This window comes from Cyprinus carpio, chromosome B22 (genome assembly GCF_018340385.1).
Source record: "Cyprinus carpio isolate SPL01 chromosome B22, ASM1834038v1, whole genome shotgun sequence".
NCBI lineage: Eukaryota > Metazoa > Chordata > Actinopteri > Cypriniformes > Cyprinidae > Cyprinus > Cyprinus carpio.
Genome location: NC_056618.1, coordinates 329682 through 349077, shown reverse-complemented (window position 1 = coordinate 349077; position 19396 = coordinate 329682). Strand labels below are relative to the sequence as shown.

At 35.1% G+C, this 19396-nt stretch overlaps 1 protein-coding gene and 1 long non-coding RNA gene across 2 annotated transcripts in view; one reads left to right on the top strand and one right to left on the bottom strand.

Annotated features, from left to right (window-relative positions):
* Positions 1-13109: 13109 nt before the first annotated feature.
* Positions 13110-19396, top strand: part of LOC122141445 (SLAM family member 5-like) — a gene marked incomplete at its 3' end in the record, with an annotated part of 28719 nt that continues 22432 nt past the window's right edge. The window contains exon 1 of the mRNA XM_042748922.1: positions 13110-13614. Within this exon, the coding sequence (XP_042604856.1) occupies positions 13566-13614 (49 nt within the window). The remainder of the gene's footprint in view (positions 13615-19396) is intronic.
* Positions 15475-19386, bottom strand: LOC122141672. The gene is made up of 3 exons (XR_006157993.1): positions 18902-19386; positions 17525-17688; positions 15475-15731 (listed from the first exon to the last, which is right to left on the bottom strand). It is a non-coding gene; the product is annotated as an uncharacterized LOC122141672 (long non-coding RNA).

The following is a 19396-nucleotide window of genomic DNA, read 5'->3' as shown; positions in this document are numbered from 1 at the left end:
CAAACCCCAGAAGGCCTTGTTTTTAGTCATGGAAAGAAATGTGGTTTCATCTGTTGAGTAGACAGTTTGTGCTTGAGAATGTGACTATTACTGGACGTTTGTCAGTGTGTGCATATCTTGAGGTGTGAATAGTGTGTGTATGTTTCTGTGAATCGGTTGAGGCTGAAGAACTTCTACAATTTCACTTCCTCTTTCTGAGAAACAAAGTCTTACTGCAAAATAAAGAATGCCAAATGTTTGACAAAAAACACTCTCTGTGAGATCTTACTGTGTAAATGTGAAATATTAGAAATATATCATATACTATGTGTATATGAAATATAAGATTGATATTTAGTGGCATACAAATCTCTCCATATATTCATGACCATATTAATACTAATGCAGTGACCCTGCAGATAAGAAGTGTTAGTTTCAGCAGAAGTTATTTCCAGCAACACTTAGTTATTTCTGAGAAGTTTCCACTGATCTTGCTATCACACATATGTCCACATATCGCTTTTGTGAAGAACTTTATGTTGTTCTGTCAGTTTCAAGGACAAAAACAAGTAAAGCATTAAAAAAAAAAATCAAGCACTGCAATGCATGGTTTATGGCAAGCTGTAAATATGTAGTAATAATTTACTGCAATTTATGTTATGCATAAGTGATCTATTTTGGGAAGTTATAGCATTTTTTAATCAATAGGTTTCTTTTGCGTTGGTTTTTTAAAAAATTTTTTATTTATTTATTTTTTTTTAAACAGGAACTTTTCTAGCAACAATATTTTTTATTTATTTATTTTTTTTTTTAACAATCACTAGCAGTGCAGCATGACAAACAGCAACCACCATCATCATGTTATGTGACAGACCTCTCTATCTTAAAACTTACGTCAGCGGTCAGTGAAAAACACACGTCTAACTGACATTATAAAGAGCCTTCTATTATTAAACATCCATAAAAGGAAAGAGATGGTTTCTGACTGCAAAATGGTATAATTATAGTATCTGACCACAGAGGTTAACAAGGTCATGCTAACCAGCTGAACCCTGAGCCCCTGGAACTAGAGGGTCAAAATACCATTGGTTTACACTTTATACTAGCGCTCCCTAGTGTTCACAACAAGATTTCTCTAGAATAATACTGCAGTTAACAAATAGAGGGAGCTATAAATAGATCTCACAGTAGACCTGCCGATTAATGACAGTCTGAATATAACTGTAGGAAAATTAATAAAAATATTTAAAGGAAGGAAGAAAAAGCTGATTAATCGCTATAAATAATTTCTTGTATATATTCAAAAAAATTGTTTTATCTGCAGTAAAGGGTCTTTAACAAATATTCTCAACTCAATAAAAAAACTTATTTTCCTTCAGGCTCGGTTTCAAATGACTAGATAAAGATAGAATTCGTCCAGGTCACTTTCGGTTCTGTATGTTCTATCCACTGATCTATAACAGATATATAGATCAGTGGTTCAATCACATTTCTAGTGAGAAACTGCTCCAAACGATTCAGTGCGTCAGAGCTCAATGAATCATTCAGACTGAATCGCGAATTGATTCAAACCGTTCTGCTATTTGGCCAATACATTGAAGAGAACCGACTCAAAAGAATGAATCATTCACGAATCTGTTCGCTTCTAATTCTAAACAGTCGACATTAAATACTGGACCCATCATTTGATTGCAGAAATCCTATTTAATTTTTTTCAGAAAGCATGAATAAAACCAGTTTATTGCTATTTACACAACAGTTTATAAATCTATTCTTACATGAACTGCCTTCAGATGATTTACGTAAGAACCGTTATAAAATATTTAAATTCTGCGCTTCACAAGGCCAAAAAAGATAATGCAATTAAACGCATATTCAAATATAATTCAAACATCAATTAAAAATAACCCAATTTTAGCACCTCACAGTATCGGGACAATGAAATATTGTTTAAAAAAAAAAAAAAAAAAAAAAAAAAAAAAAAAAAGGTTTGCTAAAGAAAATCTCACCTGGGATCCTGATGCCGTCATATTCCTGACTCTGATTTGTGAAGGTCTGGTTAAGATCTGCACCTGCTCCACCTGCTGAGGTCCCAGTGGTGTCCTCTGCGGTTACTATGATGCTCTGATGATAGACACCTCAATTATGATATTGCTCGGGGTCCAAGTCAATGCGAGACTGTGGGGATTCTTCATCTGTTTTATAGTCCAGGTGAAAAACGTAAACAGGATCAGGTTGTACAATAAAATAACATAATTTACGTTCCTCAGAAAGTGATACTTCCAATCTTCTACAAAGAAAAAGTGCAACACTTAAATCATATTTTCAACTCAAGCGGAAGTCCATAACTTCAATGTTGCAGAGATGCGCGTGACGTCACGCCAAACATGGCGGCACGCAGAGAGATGTGAAACACATGAGAAACATTCACTTCTAAACTAGTAAATATGACAGTACATTATATTAAAACCTCCCAGTAAACGTTTGCGGAATCAACTGTGTGAAAACGCTAAATGACCTCCTCTGTTGGTAACGGTTCACACAGTTCACACAGTTTCTAGGACACTATTTGGTGTTTGAATAACTGTAAAGCTGGCGTGTTTCTCATTATACGTCATCGGGAAAAGGACTCCTTTTTTTTCGGAAGACGGAAATATCAAACCGATATAATTTGCTGTTTACACGGGCAGAAATTACTATTTCGTCATATTAGGGATAAAGTAGAGCACTTTTTTTTAAAGTAAAGCATTTAAAATCAATAAATAATTTATCATGGTATGATTCCACATTTTTTGCAGTTGAAAAAATAACATTGTTGTAAAACGGATTTCCCATTGCAAATTTCAAGGGCAAAACAAACCTTTTTTTGGAATTGTCTGACATGAATCATATTTTGAAATGTCGGTAAAGTTTCTATGCGCAGAAATCTAAAAAAAAAAAAAAAAGCCTGTGTTTATCTCATCTACGACAAGCAGCATAAATACAGCACTATAGCGTCATCTACTAACCATAACCAATAAATATAAATATATATATATTTATTCTTATTGCTTGTTTTGCATCAGGCTCAAAATGGTAACAGTTCAATATTCTTACTCTTTTTTTAATTTTAACAAACAGATGAAAAGATTCACTTCAGATAATACAGAACATAAATAGATACATGCCAGTGCAATTAAGTGCAATGAATTTTTATAGCATAAAAATAAGGCACGGTTCATAAGAAAAGCAAATTGAAAGGTAAAATAATATAAAAATGCAATAAAGCATCACATAATTTTTCATCTGGAGATTAACAATCAACTGGTTCTTGAATTAAAACACAGCCCACATTTCTAAAAAACTCCTAGTAGTGAAGAAAAATGTCACATGACACTGAAGATGAAATATGCTTATGAAAGTGAAAGTGACGTGACATACAGTCTGCTTTTAACCCATCCAAAGTGCAAACACACAGCAGTGAACACACACACACCGTGAACACACACCCAGAGCAGTAGCCATCTATGCTGCGGTGCCCGGGGAGCAGTTGGGGGTTCGGTGCCTTGCTCAAGGGAGTATTGAGGTATTGAGGGTAGAGAGAGCGCTGTACATTCACCCACACTACAATCACTTCCGGCATGAGACTCAAACCCGCAACCTTGGGATTACGAGTCTGAATCTCTAACCATTCGGCCATGACTTCCCCTTTCTTATGTTATATTAAAAAACACTTTGGTCAGAGGATCTCATGTGATACTTTGCTAATAATTAATTCATGAAAGATCAATTAGTTTATCTAATATGCATTATAGGCAATGACTAATATTTATGGCATGTGAAGTGTTGATTAAATTTATCTGCCCACAGAGGATTTTAAAGGCTCACATGAGGAGAAATATGACTGATTTATTTAAATTATTATAATGTTAAAACAGGTTCACAATGAAGCTGCCGGAAACATCTCAGGACTGTGTTCTCTGGCGTACTATTTCTCCAGGAATCTGACCAAAAAAAAAAAAAAAAACACAACACAAAAATCAGATATAAATAGACAGTTACAATAAAAATAAATATATAAATAAAAATAAAATTATCTTGCATAAAAGTGTTTTTCATTGAATTAATGGGATGTTCTCTGGATATAATAGACAACAGAATATCAATACAATATTATTAATGTGAAGAACACTTTTTCCTGTAAATATTTCAAGTTTGCATTTTTAAGGTGAGATTTCATTTCATTTAGACATTATTCACTTAAAAAACAAAACAAAGAAACAAACAAACATGATATAAAACAGACCAAGTCTCTTTTAACAGAAATCAGGAAGTGCTTTCTTGTCACACATTTCCAAGGAGAACTATTGACAATGGCCTGATTAATCTAGGGTGACCAAACATGCCATTTTCCCAGGACACGTCCAGGATTTCTATATTGCCTAAAATATCCAGGTTTTGGCTTTGGTTTCCTGTTTTCATACTTAATGAAGGTAATAATTGTTTGAACAATAACATGTAGACAATCAACCAAACCAACCAATCGAGAAGATCTACAAAAAACGGTCAAAGCGATGCAAATACGTGTACAAATTAGTGTTGGACTTGAAGCAGCACTGAGCAGACCGATCAGTGTATGACATCAGAGTACTGTGAGAGCGATTCAAAAGCACAAGAAGCCGTCTGCTCTCTAGAGCTCTCATCGTACTTTGTCATACAACAATTGGTCTGCGCAGCGCAAACAAAGCCAAAGTGTGGATATTTTAGTCAATATAGAAATCCTGGCCAGGACGTGTCCTGGGAAAATGGCACGTTTGGTCACCCTAGATTAATCTGTCGAGTCATTCAAACTCACAATCCTTCATTCAAACTATTCAACACATTGCTAAAATAATAAATGTTAATGATGATAAATTTATTTATTACACCGAAAGACTTGAGTTTCTTACCAGAGTCAGTCATCATCATCTGTGACAGAAGCTCATACTGTAGAAACAGAGAAATACAGAACAAAGATCAAAAATAGAAATCAACAAAAGAAACATTTGTTCCAGATCTGCCTCCTGCTTTCTGTCACATGACTAGCATCTTTAATATTTGAAAATAAATTATATTTCTTACTAATGCTGCAAGAAAAAGAACAGCTTGAATAAAACCATGTCACAAACATACAATAACAAAACGGTTTAAACCTGACTAAACATCACCTGCTACACCTTCACTATCCACAGCACAATGTTTTCTCTCATTGTATCACTGTAATACTTACTGTACTTGTAGCAAATCCCACCACCGACAGCTACAGCCACCAGCAGAACAAGAACACCAACAGCAATCGCTGCTATTTTACCTGAAGACAGACCTGAGTAACCTAAAGAGAGACATTCATTAGCGTAAAACCACAATAACACTGACAGTGATGGAGATCACAGAGCTGCTGGTTTACAGTAGATGATTATTGGAGGATGCTTTACAAGAAAAAGCTTTTTCAGATTTTCTACTTCAAAATTTCACAATTAAAGGGATACTCCACCCCAAAATGAAAATTTTGTCATTAATCATGACGTTCCAAACCCATATAAAAGCTTTGTTCGTCTTCAGAACACAATTTAAGATATTTTGGATGAAAACCGGGAGGCCTGTGACTGTCCCATAGACTGGCAAATAAATAACAGTGTCAAGGTCTATAAAAAAGGTATTAAAGTTGTCGTCAGAATACTCCATCTGCCATCAGACGTGCAATCTGGGTTATATGAAGCCACAGGAACACTTTTTGTAAGAGAAGAAAACAAAAAAAAAACGACTTTATTCAATAATTCCTTTGTCAGCGGTCTCCTCTGTGTCTCTCCATATCACCGTGCTGCGTGTTGACAAAGGAATTGTTGAATAAAGTCATTATTTTTGTTTTCTTTGCTTAAAAAAGTATTCTGAGTGGCTTCATATAACCCAGATTGCACGTCTGATGGCAGATGGAGTATTCTGATGACGACTTTAATATACTTTTATTGACCTTCACACTGTTAATTATTTGGCAGTCTATGGGACAGTCTCAAGCCTACCGGTTTTCATCCAAATATTTTAAATTGTGTTCTGAAGACGAACAAAGCTTTTACGGGTTTGGAACGACATGGGGGTAAGTGATTAATGACAAAATTTTTATTTTGGGGTTTAATTCAATATGTTGCCATTTCTTTGTAAAGTTACTGTAACTAAGTGGGAATTGTTTTTACAATATTTTTTTTCTTAATACTGTAATAGTGTGTTTTTTAATAGGGAATCAGTCAGATCTCTTTCTGCATTCTCATTGGCAGCCAGAACATCCCTTCACTGCTCATTTGCATAAAGTTCAACTTTCACCAGCTTTCATTTGATTCATCTCAGCTGGCAGCGTGAACCTGTCAGGCGAATATATACAATCTATAATAAACACTATAAAGCAGTGATCCTCAAATCTGGCTTTCCGGGAGAGTTTAGCTCTAACCCTAATCAAACACACCTGAGCATGCTAATCAATGTCTTCAGGATCATTAGAATATCACAGGTAAGTTTGTTTGATTAGATTGGAGCTAAACTCTGCAGGAAAGTGGATCTCGCGAGCCAGATTTGAGGATCACTGCTATAAAGTATAAACCATCAGAAAAGACAAAAACACATAAAATATAAATCTGATTTTGATAAAATAGTGATTTACAATAAACTATTGTTGATGCTGTTTTTACTGAGTTACAGCAGAAGTTTGATGTGAACACAAGATTGAAATCAATTAGAACATTGTGAGTAGTAAATAATGCAGATTTAACAGTTAAAAATACTCTGTAAACATGACAACAGTTGTTATGCTGTTAGACTGACAGAAGTCAGTCATGTCTTTAGCCCTATTCGCACGGGATTAGTATTATCTTGGGACCTTGAGTGATTTTGAAATTACCCCCCCCCACCACATCTGGATTTCACGTGGTGCATTATCCCGTGTGATAAGCAAAGCCTCGAATTTACTGACTTATCCCCCGGATACCTGAATGTCAAGGCTTTGACAGTCCCGTTCTATGATCCGGTTAGATGGATTTAAAAAAAAAAAAAACTAATATGGTCTCGTGTGCTGTGTCATTTACATTTCACCAGGTTAAAATAATATCTCAAGCTTTATGCTTGATTTATTTGTAATACATTAACCTCAAAACCTGCAAATTGTATGGTGTAGCAATATGACAGCACCCAAAATACTATTAAACACTACAACGCAGCTTCATTCTTCGCGAAAGATGGAAAAAAGGCGCACAGGAAACAAAAACCTCAAAAAATTATATACGACCTGCCAAATACTGGCCAAATCACAGAGATGCAGAGTCGCACGGGACTAATATTATCACAGGAACTTGGTGTTCGGTGAAAAAAATGGTAGGTCATTTGTGGGGGAATTTTTACTTTACAAATTACAGACATGGCCGATTCACACAGGAATAAGATCACAGACAACCTCTGCAATTATTACAAATGACTGGAGGTCACCAGCTAATACTAATCCCATGCGAATATGGCTTTAGTCTCTTATTCACTCACTCTCAAGTTGATCCAAGCTGTTAGGATTTTTTTTTTTTTTTTTTTGATCAACACAAAAATAAAATTCTAAAAACAAATAAAAATTAACAGTTGCTTGTAGCCATTGACTTCCACAGTATTTGATTTATTCCCCAATAATGGAATTCAATGGAGACCAGCAACTGTTTGGTTACATTCTTTAAACAAATCTAGCTTTTTGTTTAACAGAAGAAAGTTTTGGAACAATTTGAAAGTGAGTAAGTGATTAAAGGATCATTTTTGGCTGAACTATTCCTTTTAACACTGAAGAAATTTATTTTGGAACATTTGGTGTTACTCTATGGCTAAACTATGGTTTGCAAAACCACTGTTCGTATTTAGAGGTTCATTTTAGGGTTCTGAGTTTGTAAAAGTGTATTTTCTTAAATATGATGTTGACTTGTCAGTGATCACATGACTTGTTTTGTGAGATTTTTTTATTTTTATTTTTATTTTTTTTAGGAAAAGGGCATATGAGACCATTTTTGGAGGTAATTTGATGGTAAAATTAGCTTGGCAAATTTCTAGATTCATCAAGACACATGGACAAGTTGTGCATCTTGCATGTTTAAACAGTTACATTTCAGATAATTAAGATTAAATAAGAATTCTGAAACTATGTAAATGAGCTAATAATAACACTGACATGCATCAGACACTCACCAGTGACACTGAATTTCTTCCTAAAGGTGTTGATGCTGTTGGTTACTTCATAATCTCCAGTGTCAGTGTTTCTGAAGTTAGTGATGGTGAGATCTCCAGTCTGACCGTCCAGCTTCAGTCTGCCTCTGAATTTCCCATCAAGAGCATCCTCGTACACTGAGGGATTATTATTATTTCTTACTCTAGCTATGAGAATGTCTCCAATCCTCCAATCTATCACATCGTCTTTCTTTATTTCAGTAAGCTGAGGAGACAGAGTGACAGACATCTCCCTCCTTCACTGACAATGACATTGTTTCACTAAACACCACCTAAAAAACAAAAAAGAAACAGTTACACAGACAGAAAATGAAATTAAAATCTTGTGTGACTTCATGTGCTGCATTTGAAGTCTGGTAAATATATATATATATTTTTAGGCTGCGTACTGAGGCACCAAAGCATATTTGACTGCTGTGATATGATTATGCTACATTCTTCATCTGAACACATTTTGGAGGCAGCTTAGTTACATTTCTACTAATTCCTACCAATAAATCAGCATTTGTAATTAACTATTTGCCTGGTTTTCACCAAAGTCTATGGCTTGTTGTAGATCATTAGAGCTTTTGCTGCCTCAGAAGTCTGTCTGAAATCTGTTTTGTGAGGCACCTTTGTATGCAAAAGCTGTAGGTCATATCAAATTTCAGCATACATAAGTAAAATAAAAATTATCTTAACAGTTTAAAGTTTTGGTTTTCCCATCCTCATCTCAATATTAAAAACCAAAAAATTAAAAAAAAAAATAAACACCAATATAAACACCAAAAAATTAAACACCAAAAAAAAAAACAAAAAAATAAAAACAAAAAAAAATATAACTATCGGCATCTGCATTTTAAATCCCAAAAAATTAAACACTAGGATAAACACCTAAAAAATTGTACTAATAGTATATAGGCTTTAAAACACAGAATTAAAACTATAATAGATATATTTTAAGAATGTGTGTACTACACTTGAATAGTTACGTAATATAGTTACAATAAATACAGATCAGTCTTTTTTTTTAATATATACTGTTATCACATTTAACACAACACCGTGAATGAGATAAGCTACAGACAAACTACGGATTTTACAAAGAGAAAAACGAAAGTGTTTAAGAAAGAGAGATAAACATTACCTTCCATAAAAATATAAACGCATAAAGTAAAACAAACAGTTTTTTCATATTGCCGTAGAATTCGACAAAAAATCGAGTTTCCGAATATAGTAGGCCTACATGGATATTATTTCTAATCTGGCTCCGCCTTACCGCATCAGAATCAAACGAATCACTGACTGCATTCACATTTCGAACATTCACTCTCGTTATGTGTATGGGAAATCTCCTTTTTCCATTATGCTGAAGCTTAATTTGTTCACGGTTGTGTAGCTGCACCAACCAATGGTGCTTCGACCCGCACATAAGTCGGCCTGCAGCGCCTATGTAAGTGTGCCGGGCAAACTGAACCTGGGAGTGGACATGCTGTCGAGAGGCAAAGTAGCCCCAGGCGACTGGGCACTACATCATCAGACGGTACAGCAAATTTGGGTGGTCTTTGGGAAGGCAGAGCACGACCTCTTCGCCTCAGAAGACAACTCTCATTGCTCAACATTTTTCTCGATACAGTGAGATGCCCTCGCCCACGTCTGGCCAGGGCTTGCCTGTATGTGTTTCCTCCTATTGCCCTGATTCCCAAAGTCATCAGGCGAGTCAGTGAAACCAAATGCTCCCTCCTCTTAGTAGCTCTGCTCTGGAGGAAACAGACTTGGTTTCCAGAGCTGATGCAGCTCATAACGATGGCCCCTTGGCCCATTCCGTTGAGGAGGGACTTTCTCTCGCAGACAAAAGGCACGATTGGGCATCCCCACCCAGAGCTGTGGAGCCTTCATGTCTGGTGCCTGGACGGGAGTCTGATTGGCTCCCAGCGAGAGTAAGTAACACCATTCTTGAGGCAAGAGCACCATCTACGAGATGGCTCTAAGGCCAGAAATGGTCAGTATTCCTCAATTGGCGCTCTGCATGGCAACTGGACCAGTTTTCATGTGATGTGTCCTACGTGCTAACTTTTCTGCAGAAGCTGCTGGATAAGGGATGCGCCCCATCCATGCTTAAAGTATATGTGGCAGCCATTGCGGCAAATCATTCTCTCGAGGCCGGCCATTCGATGGGCAGGAAAGACTTGGTCGTTACATTTCAGAAGGGCGCGAGGAGAACCCTCCTCACCCTCAGACAGTGCCATGCTAGGACTTATCCATGGTCCAAAGGGCCCTAAAAAGGCCCCCGTGTGAGCTGCTCAGTTCAGCAGCGTGGAACGTTCTAAACTGTTCAGGCAGTCTAAACAATTGTTTGTTTGCTTTGGAGGCCACCAGAAGGGTCTGTCTCGCTGAATTGTTGATGCAATAGCTTTGGCTTACGCATCTGAAGGATTGGAATGCCCAATTGGTGTGAGAGCCCACTCCACAATGAGAATGGCCTCCTCATGGGCGTGGTCCAGTGGGATATCAATTAGTGAGATCTGTGCGGCCGCCGGCTGGTTGTCACCATCCACTTTTGCCAGATTCTATAACTTAGACATCCCCGCACTGCAGGGAGAAACGAGAGTGAACGTTCGAAAGGGAACGCTTTCGGTTACTTGGCGTAACCTCGGTTCCCTAAGATAATGGAACGAGTGTTATGTCACTTGCCGCACTACAAGCTGCGCGAATCGATGACTGTCGCTTCAGTTGAATGATCTGATGAATGGCGCTACGGGCCAACTTATAAAGCGGTTGGCCCCGCCCCTTCTGGTGGGTCAAAGCTCCATTGGTTTGTGCAGCTACACAAACGTGAACAAATCAGGTTTCAGCAGAATGGAAAAAGGAGATTTCCCATACACATAACACTCAAACCATTTCTGACACTGCCTCTTCTTCTTTTGATATGATTGCTTGTATTTATGCAATAAAACCATTATTTTAGTTTTACTTGGCGGTTGGCAACCAGCATATAGATGTATTACTGGCACCTACTGGACTGAAGTGTCGGTGCAAGTTTTAGCTTTGGCAGCGGCTATTTAAACTAAGTGAAAATAGCATAATTTGTTAGCAATAGATTCTATTTACACTATGTAAAAGTAGCAGGATTTTCTGCTATTTGTACTACTTGCACCTCAGTACTATCTACCTTTTCCCTGATGTAAAAATGGGTGCCGCCATTTGTAAATTCTATGGGTCTAGCTTCCGGTCTCATTTGCCTCCAGCTATTTTAAGCTGTACAAAACAGTTCGTTTTGCTGCTTGATACTGACAATTGATGTGTCCTATCATATTATTTTAATCTGTTATCATAATTAAGAACACACTGGTTTGTACTGCAAACAGTTTTACAGTTTACTGCACATTGTTATTCTCCTCGTTATTTACCAATAGCGGCTAATGAAATGGAAGTCTCACCCATAGGCTTCCTTCCGCGTTGAGGAAAAAGATGGATAATACATTATAAAACGGTATGCAATAATAACTCATTGAGTGTAAATTTCAAATTGAATTATTAAATGGATGCCACCTTAATCGGGACAATAAAGCCCTCCCTACACCTAACCTAATCCTATCATATATAATGCTACCTTTATTTTCAACCTTTTTATTATTTCCTTAATTTTCATTGAAAATAAATGCTTTTCTGATGTGATTTCAAAATTTGAAAAGGGAGAAAAAAGTTTGCCAAAAGGTGGATTCGAACCCAGCTCGATCGTGTCAAAATGAGTATGACACAGTCTTTACCTTCTGCACAGCTGGAACTGACAATTGTTAACTGTCTCTTGTAATCCTGACTAGCGAATCATGTTGGTAGGCGGAGTTAATGTAAATATCCTCTGCCAACAAGGCGGGCTATTTTCACTTAGTGTTTCACCTTTTAGTTTTTTGTAAAAATTTCTTGGAAAGAGACAGATGGTTCACTTTGTGAGGAAAGCATGAAGTGATAAGCACTTCCGCAACTTTCTGATTGGTGGAATTTTCTGCACAGCATCATGGGTAATGCAGTTTTTCACCAATAATTTAGCCATTAAACAAAAATGAATTGAATTAATGCAAACTGATGGCTTCAGTAAATGCATAAACAATCGATTAACAACCTCTGAGCTCACAACTGGTCCATTTATAAAGGTTTATCGGTAAAAAAAAAAAAAAACGTTTTATGTTATTTTTTTGTTTATTATGTAATTGTTTTCAGTATATCTGTTATTAACCTCTTTTTTTAAAGATATATACTACTATATAGATATATATAGCATTTTTAAGATATATACTACTTCCTTTTGCTTCATTGTTTTCAGTATATAAATTGTATGTAAACTACCTTAGCATTTGCTTTGAATGGGAACTTCATTTAGTTCTACCTGAATTTCAGCATAAATAGTGATAGAATTTATATTAAACAGAAACAATGTATGTTTTTATGACTGGAGAAGTTGCTGAGTTCAGTTTCAGGTTTGTTGATTTGAATAAAGTAGGAAGTAATTTTCTGTAAAAATAAATTCTCTTGAAGTACCTTGCTGTTGATCAGTCCACTGCTCCGTCTATAAATGGAGAAAGTTCAGTGATGCTTCTGCTGCTCTGAATGTTAAGAAGAATCTTAGCTCAAGTGTCAGTGAAAGGCTTTTTCTCTGAAAGAAAAATTTGGTTGTTTCTAAAGAAAAAACAGCATGGAAGGACCAAAAACAGAAAAAGCCATATTCCATAGACAGACAAAGCACATGAGTAAATGATCTTTTACATTTAACAGAAGACAATACTTCTTCTGAAGTTGACCAAAAGAAGAATGCTTAAATGTAACAATATTTTTTTCAAAGAGAGAAATGGTGCAAGATTCCACCTGACCACTGTGTTGCAATGACAGGAAATGTTTGGTGGAAGTTACTGCAGCCAAAGCAGAAACAACCACTTTAAAAGTCATTTTCTCAAAACCATGACTTCTCAAAGTCATTAAAACATACATTGTTTGTGTTTAATTTAAATTCTATCACTAGTCTTTGAATTGCCTAATTTAAATTGCCTCTAGCAGTGTTGCTATAGTACTATAGTAAGCTATAGTACTTGTTTTTAAACTAGATTACTAAATTAATCTACTCCAAACAAGAGTGGGAGAGGTCATAAATCAATAAAGTATCATTAATATGATGCTAGACAGCTCTGCATAAAACATGAGAGACTGTGGTTTAGAAAACAAAAAAAGACCAGCTGATTAGAAGTACAACCCACAACAGACGCGTACTAACACAGACTTCAGCAGTTTTCATCTCCGTGATCATACACTCACTACAGGACTTTAATTTCTCCTTTTCTGAGCTGCTGAAGGAAATGTTTTGCTTGTCTGCTTTTTGCTGTTTGTGCTTTTGGCATCAGGTTGGTAAGTCTGAAACATTTTTTTTATAGTGTCAGTTGTACAAGAATCATAAATCCAAACTAGCATTTCACTGTGTTTGGTCTCACATTCAGTGAATTTTCTATTGACATCTTAAAATGATGAAATCAGAATTTGTAGTGTTTTAAATATTGGTTTTTTTTTTTCTGTCTGACGATACAAGTATCTGCAATATAAATAAAGCTTATATCCAATCAGAATTTCAGACCAGAAAGGGCATAAATCTGTTTAAAAATGTTAAAACAAAACAACTTACTTTCCTACGTTCTGAAAGCCGAATGTACAGATAATGAAGTTTTACTGATTTATGTCAGTCTGTGTGTTTGTAATGGGACTGTATATTCAGATCATCTAGAGATTCTGTACTTTGTTTGCTACTGAAATTACTAATCATTATTAATACCAGTCTGAAAGAAGATCATACTGTAGTGTTTTTGATGAACACTGAAGAAGGCTGTTAGCCAAGTATTATATTACGCACTCTTGTGATTTACTAGAAAGCTAAAGAACTAGTTTGTTGTACTTTTAGAGTTTTAAAAAGTGGCCCCTTGAAAAAAAATAGAGCAATATAAAGGTGAAATTGAGAGATCTGTGTGTTTCATTCATAGATGTTTTTGGGAAACAACCACAAAATGGTGTTCACACATGACTGATGATTAGGATCCTTTATATCTTTGCAATGCTATGCTCCACATTAAACTTCATATACAGTATGTTGTTGTCACAATGCCCTGACCTAATGGTTATAAGTTTTGTTTTCTGTAATTCTACTCGCCTAAAATCATCACCAGAGATGCTGATGTCCAGTTAAATGTACTCAGAACAGATCAGTCTCTGTGGTGGTTTGCCATGTAACGGCTGCTGCAGTTTTATTTCACTTCTGATACTTCAGTCCAATGACAGCCAGTGCTGAAGGTCCTTCACAAACAGTCTGGCCTGAGCTGACTAAAATCAGCTCAGATAGTCACTTTTCTGAAAAAAAAAAAGAAAAGAAAAAAAGCTCACTTCACTGCAGTGTTCAGAATCTCAAGAAAGTTTGTGATCATTTTAAAGCTACAAGCTTTAAGATAAACCTAGATTAAACTAATGTTAATATTTTTATATTTACATTAACAAGAACTGTAATGTGTAACTGTGAATTCTCCATATCTCCGTGTTTTTGCTGGTACAGATGCAGTGAAGTCAGTTACAGAGGGAGAATCAGTCACTCTACAGACTAATGTTACTAAAATACAGAATACAACTCTAATAACATGGACATTTGGACATTCAACGACTCTTATAGCTCAAATCAATAAAAGAGGACAATATCTTCTCCACATATGATGATGTTCTTGATGGGAGATTCAGAGGCAGACTGAAACTGGACGATCAGACTGGATCTCTGACCATCAGAGACACCAGAACCACAGACTCTGGAAATTATACAGTACACATCAAAGAGAACACAAATCAGACCACATACAGATTCAATCTTACTGTCTATGGTGAGTCACAATTGCACGTACGCTTGTTCTGTCTATTATTTATTAGAAAAATAATATTAAAATGGACACTTACCAGTGTCTTAACATTTGACATACATTTCTTAGACATTTGATGGTCCTCCATCATTCCCACAGCTTACAAGAACAAACTATATCTCTTTACCCTTTATTTAAACGACAAAAGTACAAAGAACAGATTTCCAATTATTTCTCCGGCCAAATTAACTGTATTTTGTAAAGGCTGAAGAGGATTAGCAAATCACTGATTATTGATTTTACTTCATTTTGCAAAATGTCCCAAATGTGACATTGTAATTTTGGGTTTACAAAAGCAAACTGGTGTTTTTTTTTTTTTTTAACATACTAAAAGTTCAGTGTTTTTGTTGTCTGTCCTTATATAACACAAATTTCACAAAATACCTCATTCTATTTAGTTTTTATGAAATGTTAAATCCTGTTTAGGCTACATTTAGGTTAATAATATTTTCTGTAGCATTTTTCACAGACTTCACACTCTTCTTCACATTCTCCAGGCTCTGCATCTCAGAAAATGCAGATCTCTGCAGCTGTTGCTGGATCTCTGTTGACTGCAGCTGCTATTGGGATCTTTTGCATCTACAGGAAACACAGAAAAAAAGAACAAGAAGGCAAGTGTTACCAACTGCTGACACATCTGTAAAAGTATAAAAAAGAATTATAAAACATTAAAAAAAAAAAAAAAAAAAAAAAAAAAAAAAAATAAGTAGTTTAAAAAAAGAAAGGAAAAGAAACAAATTTAAAATATTTTTTTTTTTTTTTTTTTTTTGATTGAATTATTATTTGTAGGAACAGATCAGACTGGTAATGAAGAGATCACATACGCTGAAGCAACATTCTACAAACAAAAAGGACGGAAACCGGTAAGAGAATTTATAACTGTGTCATTAATGCATATTTATTAAACTATATTTTTATGTCCCATTATCATCCATCCCTTCTTTCTTCTGTAATAATAAAAACAACATTAATAACAATAATTCTGATTAATACTACTATTACTATTACTACAACTACTACTAAATATTTATAAAAAACAATAATAATTAGTTTTATCAGTAGTACTATTTGTAATTATGAATTATTATTATTATTTTTATTAAGTAAACAGTTTAATAAATATTAAGTATTTAATTAATAATTTATTTGAAAATAATGCATCTGAGAAGAACTGACTTCATACATAAAAATGCCTCAACAGTATCAAAATCCATCTGAAAAAGAAGTTAGTTCTGAGAAAAGATCCTGAAGCAAAGATGGTTAACATGAAGACATGGAGTCCATTGGACCTCAGCCTGATAAAAAAAAAAAAAAATGAAGATGCTGAGCTAAATAAATGTGCAAACTTAGTGCAAAATGTGCAAACAAGTTACTACATTATAGTAATCAGTGTATGGCTTAAAGTTACTGACATATTAGAGCAACAAAGAAAAATGGAAAATAAAGAGCACTATTAAAGGTGATGCTATTCATGGCAAGAATTCACATGAACACGGTTGGTTATTTTTTAGTGAATGTAAACATTTGGGAGAAAATCGAACAAGTGTAAATTCATTTGATCAATGCATTAGGTCTTAAAGTGACAGCAGCCTAGCATTCACTGCTCTTGACTCACTGAGTAACTCCAGTTACATTCTGTAAGATTTTATTTCTTAACAACCTTATTTCCAGTATATGGTCCACCCCTAACTTCAATAGTTAATAAATAAGTTTAGATTTCAAAACAGCTGCTTCATTAGAGAAATTACCAAACAGGGGAAGGAACACATGGCCAGGGTCAGATACAGATCTCTCTTCCTCATAAAAACAACTGTAAAAACACTTCTAACATGATTCAGTCCAGCATGTTTTTGCTAAACAAGCACTGTTATACTGTCTCATGGGAAACTGGGGCCTTCAGAAAGCCCATGTGAGAAAAAAGTAGCACATTTCTGCTGATTTATGCATGAATGTGTGTAATACAGAAAACATGAAAACATAAATGTCACTGCTATGACATTACAATATATGTGATGCAATAAGAATCTTAAAAAAGTGGTCAAACTGCTCAGCACATCTTAGCATGCTGAAGACTACCACACTGAATGTTTAATATATTAGTAAACAATATATTTTTGTAAGTGGTTTTGAAAAATGAACAGATCTGAGATGTGTCTCTTTCTATCTTCTATCTTTGTTTTTCAGGGAGCCAAAAAGGAGGATGAGGTGGTGTATGCAGACGTCGTCACGAGAAATGGATCAAATCCCTAATCAATAATGTTAGTAAAGCGCGCTAAAAAAGATGGCTAAAGTGACGAAGCAGATTATAAAGCTGTCTTTCTGCCCAAAAATATTTTCATATTGTTGCGATCAAAATAAATGAAAAGACTCACTTGATGATACTAGGCTTTGCTTTTATCAACGTAAACGCTTGTGAAAACCACAGCATGGACTCCAAAAAAAACTGAAACACTTCTCAAACTTTTCCCCCAAAAACTCCACCCACACACGAGTGCGCAGACTTGTTCTTCAGAAGAACACCCACCCCTTAAAGCCCCTTTCAAAAAGAACACACACACACACACACACACACACACACACACACACGATTTAGCGTTTGTATAACATACATGGCTTAAATCACACCTGACAGAACAGAACACACTATTCAGACTTGCTACAATATGATTTTATTTGTACAGAAAGTATGCCTGCACATATATTTATGTTGTTACAGAGCAATACATTGTTAGCATTCATCTTGAAACTCTTATTTATGTATGCTAAATTTTGGGGTAAAACCAGACCCTAGGTTATATATTTTACTCAGTACTCATCAATTAATATTTCAGATTCAATGACTTGCTTTGTGGCTACTAGTGTGTTCTGTGTGGTAATCTAAGGAGCCAAATCAACAATAATAATGCTCAGGTCCCTCGATGGCAAGTATGTAGGAATTTTGCACCTTATTTATATTCCACCAGGTGAAAATTGTGAAGTAAAATACATAAATATGCATAAAAAATAACTCAAAACTACTTTTTATTATTAAGCAAAACAACATTAAACTGCACATTTAATATGTATATAAAAAACTTAAAACATTAATAAAAGACTACTAAGAAAAAAAAAAAAAAAAAAAAAAAAAAAAAAAAAACCTTCCCAGCTATCTAAACTTAAAATTTATCATGGAATATTTTCATTAAAATCTTTTGCATTGTGTGACTCCATTTCTTTTTCATAAGAAATCATATATATATATATATATATATATATATATATATATATATATATATATATATTTCTTTTTCATAAGAAATCCATATATATATATATTTTGCATTGTGTGACTCCATTTCTTTTTCATAAGAAATCCATAATATGCAGTGGTGGAAATGGCCAAGACTGACTGGGGGGACCCTAGTTCGGGACATATTTTATATTTTTAAAACAGTGATGCAGAAAATTCCAGTATTTTATGTATGGCGTGCATGACGTTTGGAGGTTATTGTGAAGATAAATGATGGAAGTCCTGAAACATTAAAACAAACATTACAACAATAAAAACATTTTTGAAACATTAAAAAAATATATATGCTCTAGTGTGTTTGCTCTTTGACTTTGAATATGAACTTCTTTACTATTACTTCAGTATTTTGCTACTCAACTCCCAAAGGATCATTCATTGTATCTAGTTTACTATGAGTTTAGAGCACGAGCTTTGTCGACGCGCCCAGAGACTTTTTTTTTTTTTCAAGTTAAAGATCTACCCGAAATGTTGCAGATCGACGGAACAAGATGATTTGTTCTAGGCCTAGGCCAAGAGTGTCCAAACTCGGTCCTGTAGGGCCACTGTCCTGCAGAGTGTAGCTCCAACTTAACACACTTGCCTGGAAGTTGTTGTTGATGTTGTTGTTGTTCTTCTTTTAGTTTTATAGCGGGTTACAATAATGACTTATCAGGTGCATACCGCCACCAACTGTAACGGGAGTATGTAGCATCAATTATGTTCGATAAAGCTTCTTTACATAATATATATATATATATATATATAGATATATATATAACTAAATGCTTTAATATATTCCTATATCTTTCAGATATTCCACAACAGCTTTCTGTGCATCCTTTACCTCTTCTCGTATTGTTCCATTTTCTTCCAGCCTAACTAATCTCCTTTCTTCCCTATATTTCCTACAATTTAATAGTATATGTGCTGCACTTTCTATGATTTAACATTCCAAATATTCATCTGACACAAACAA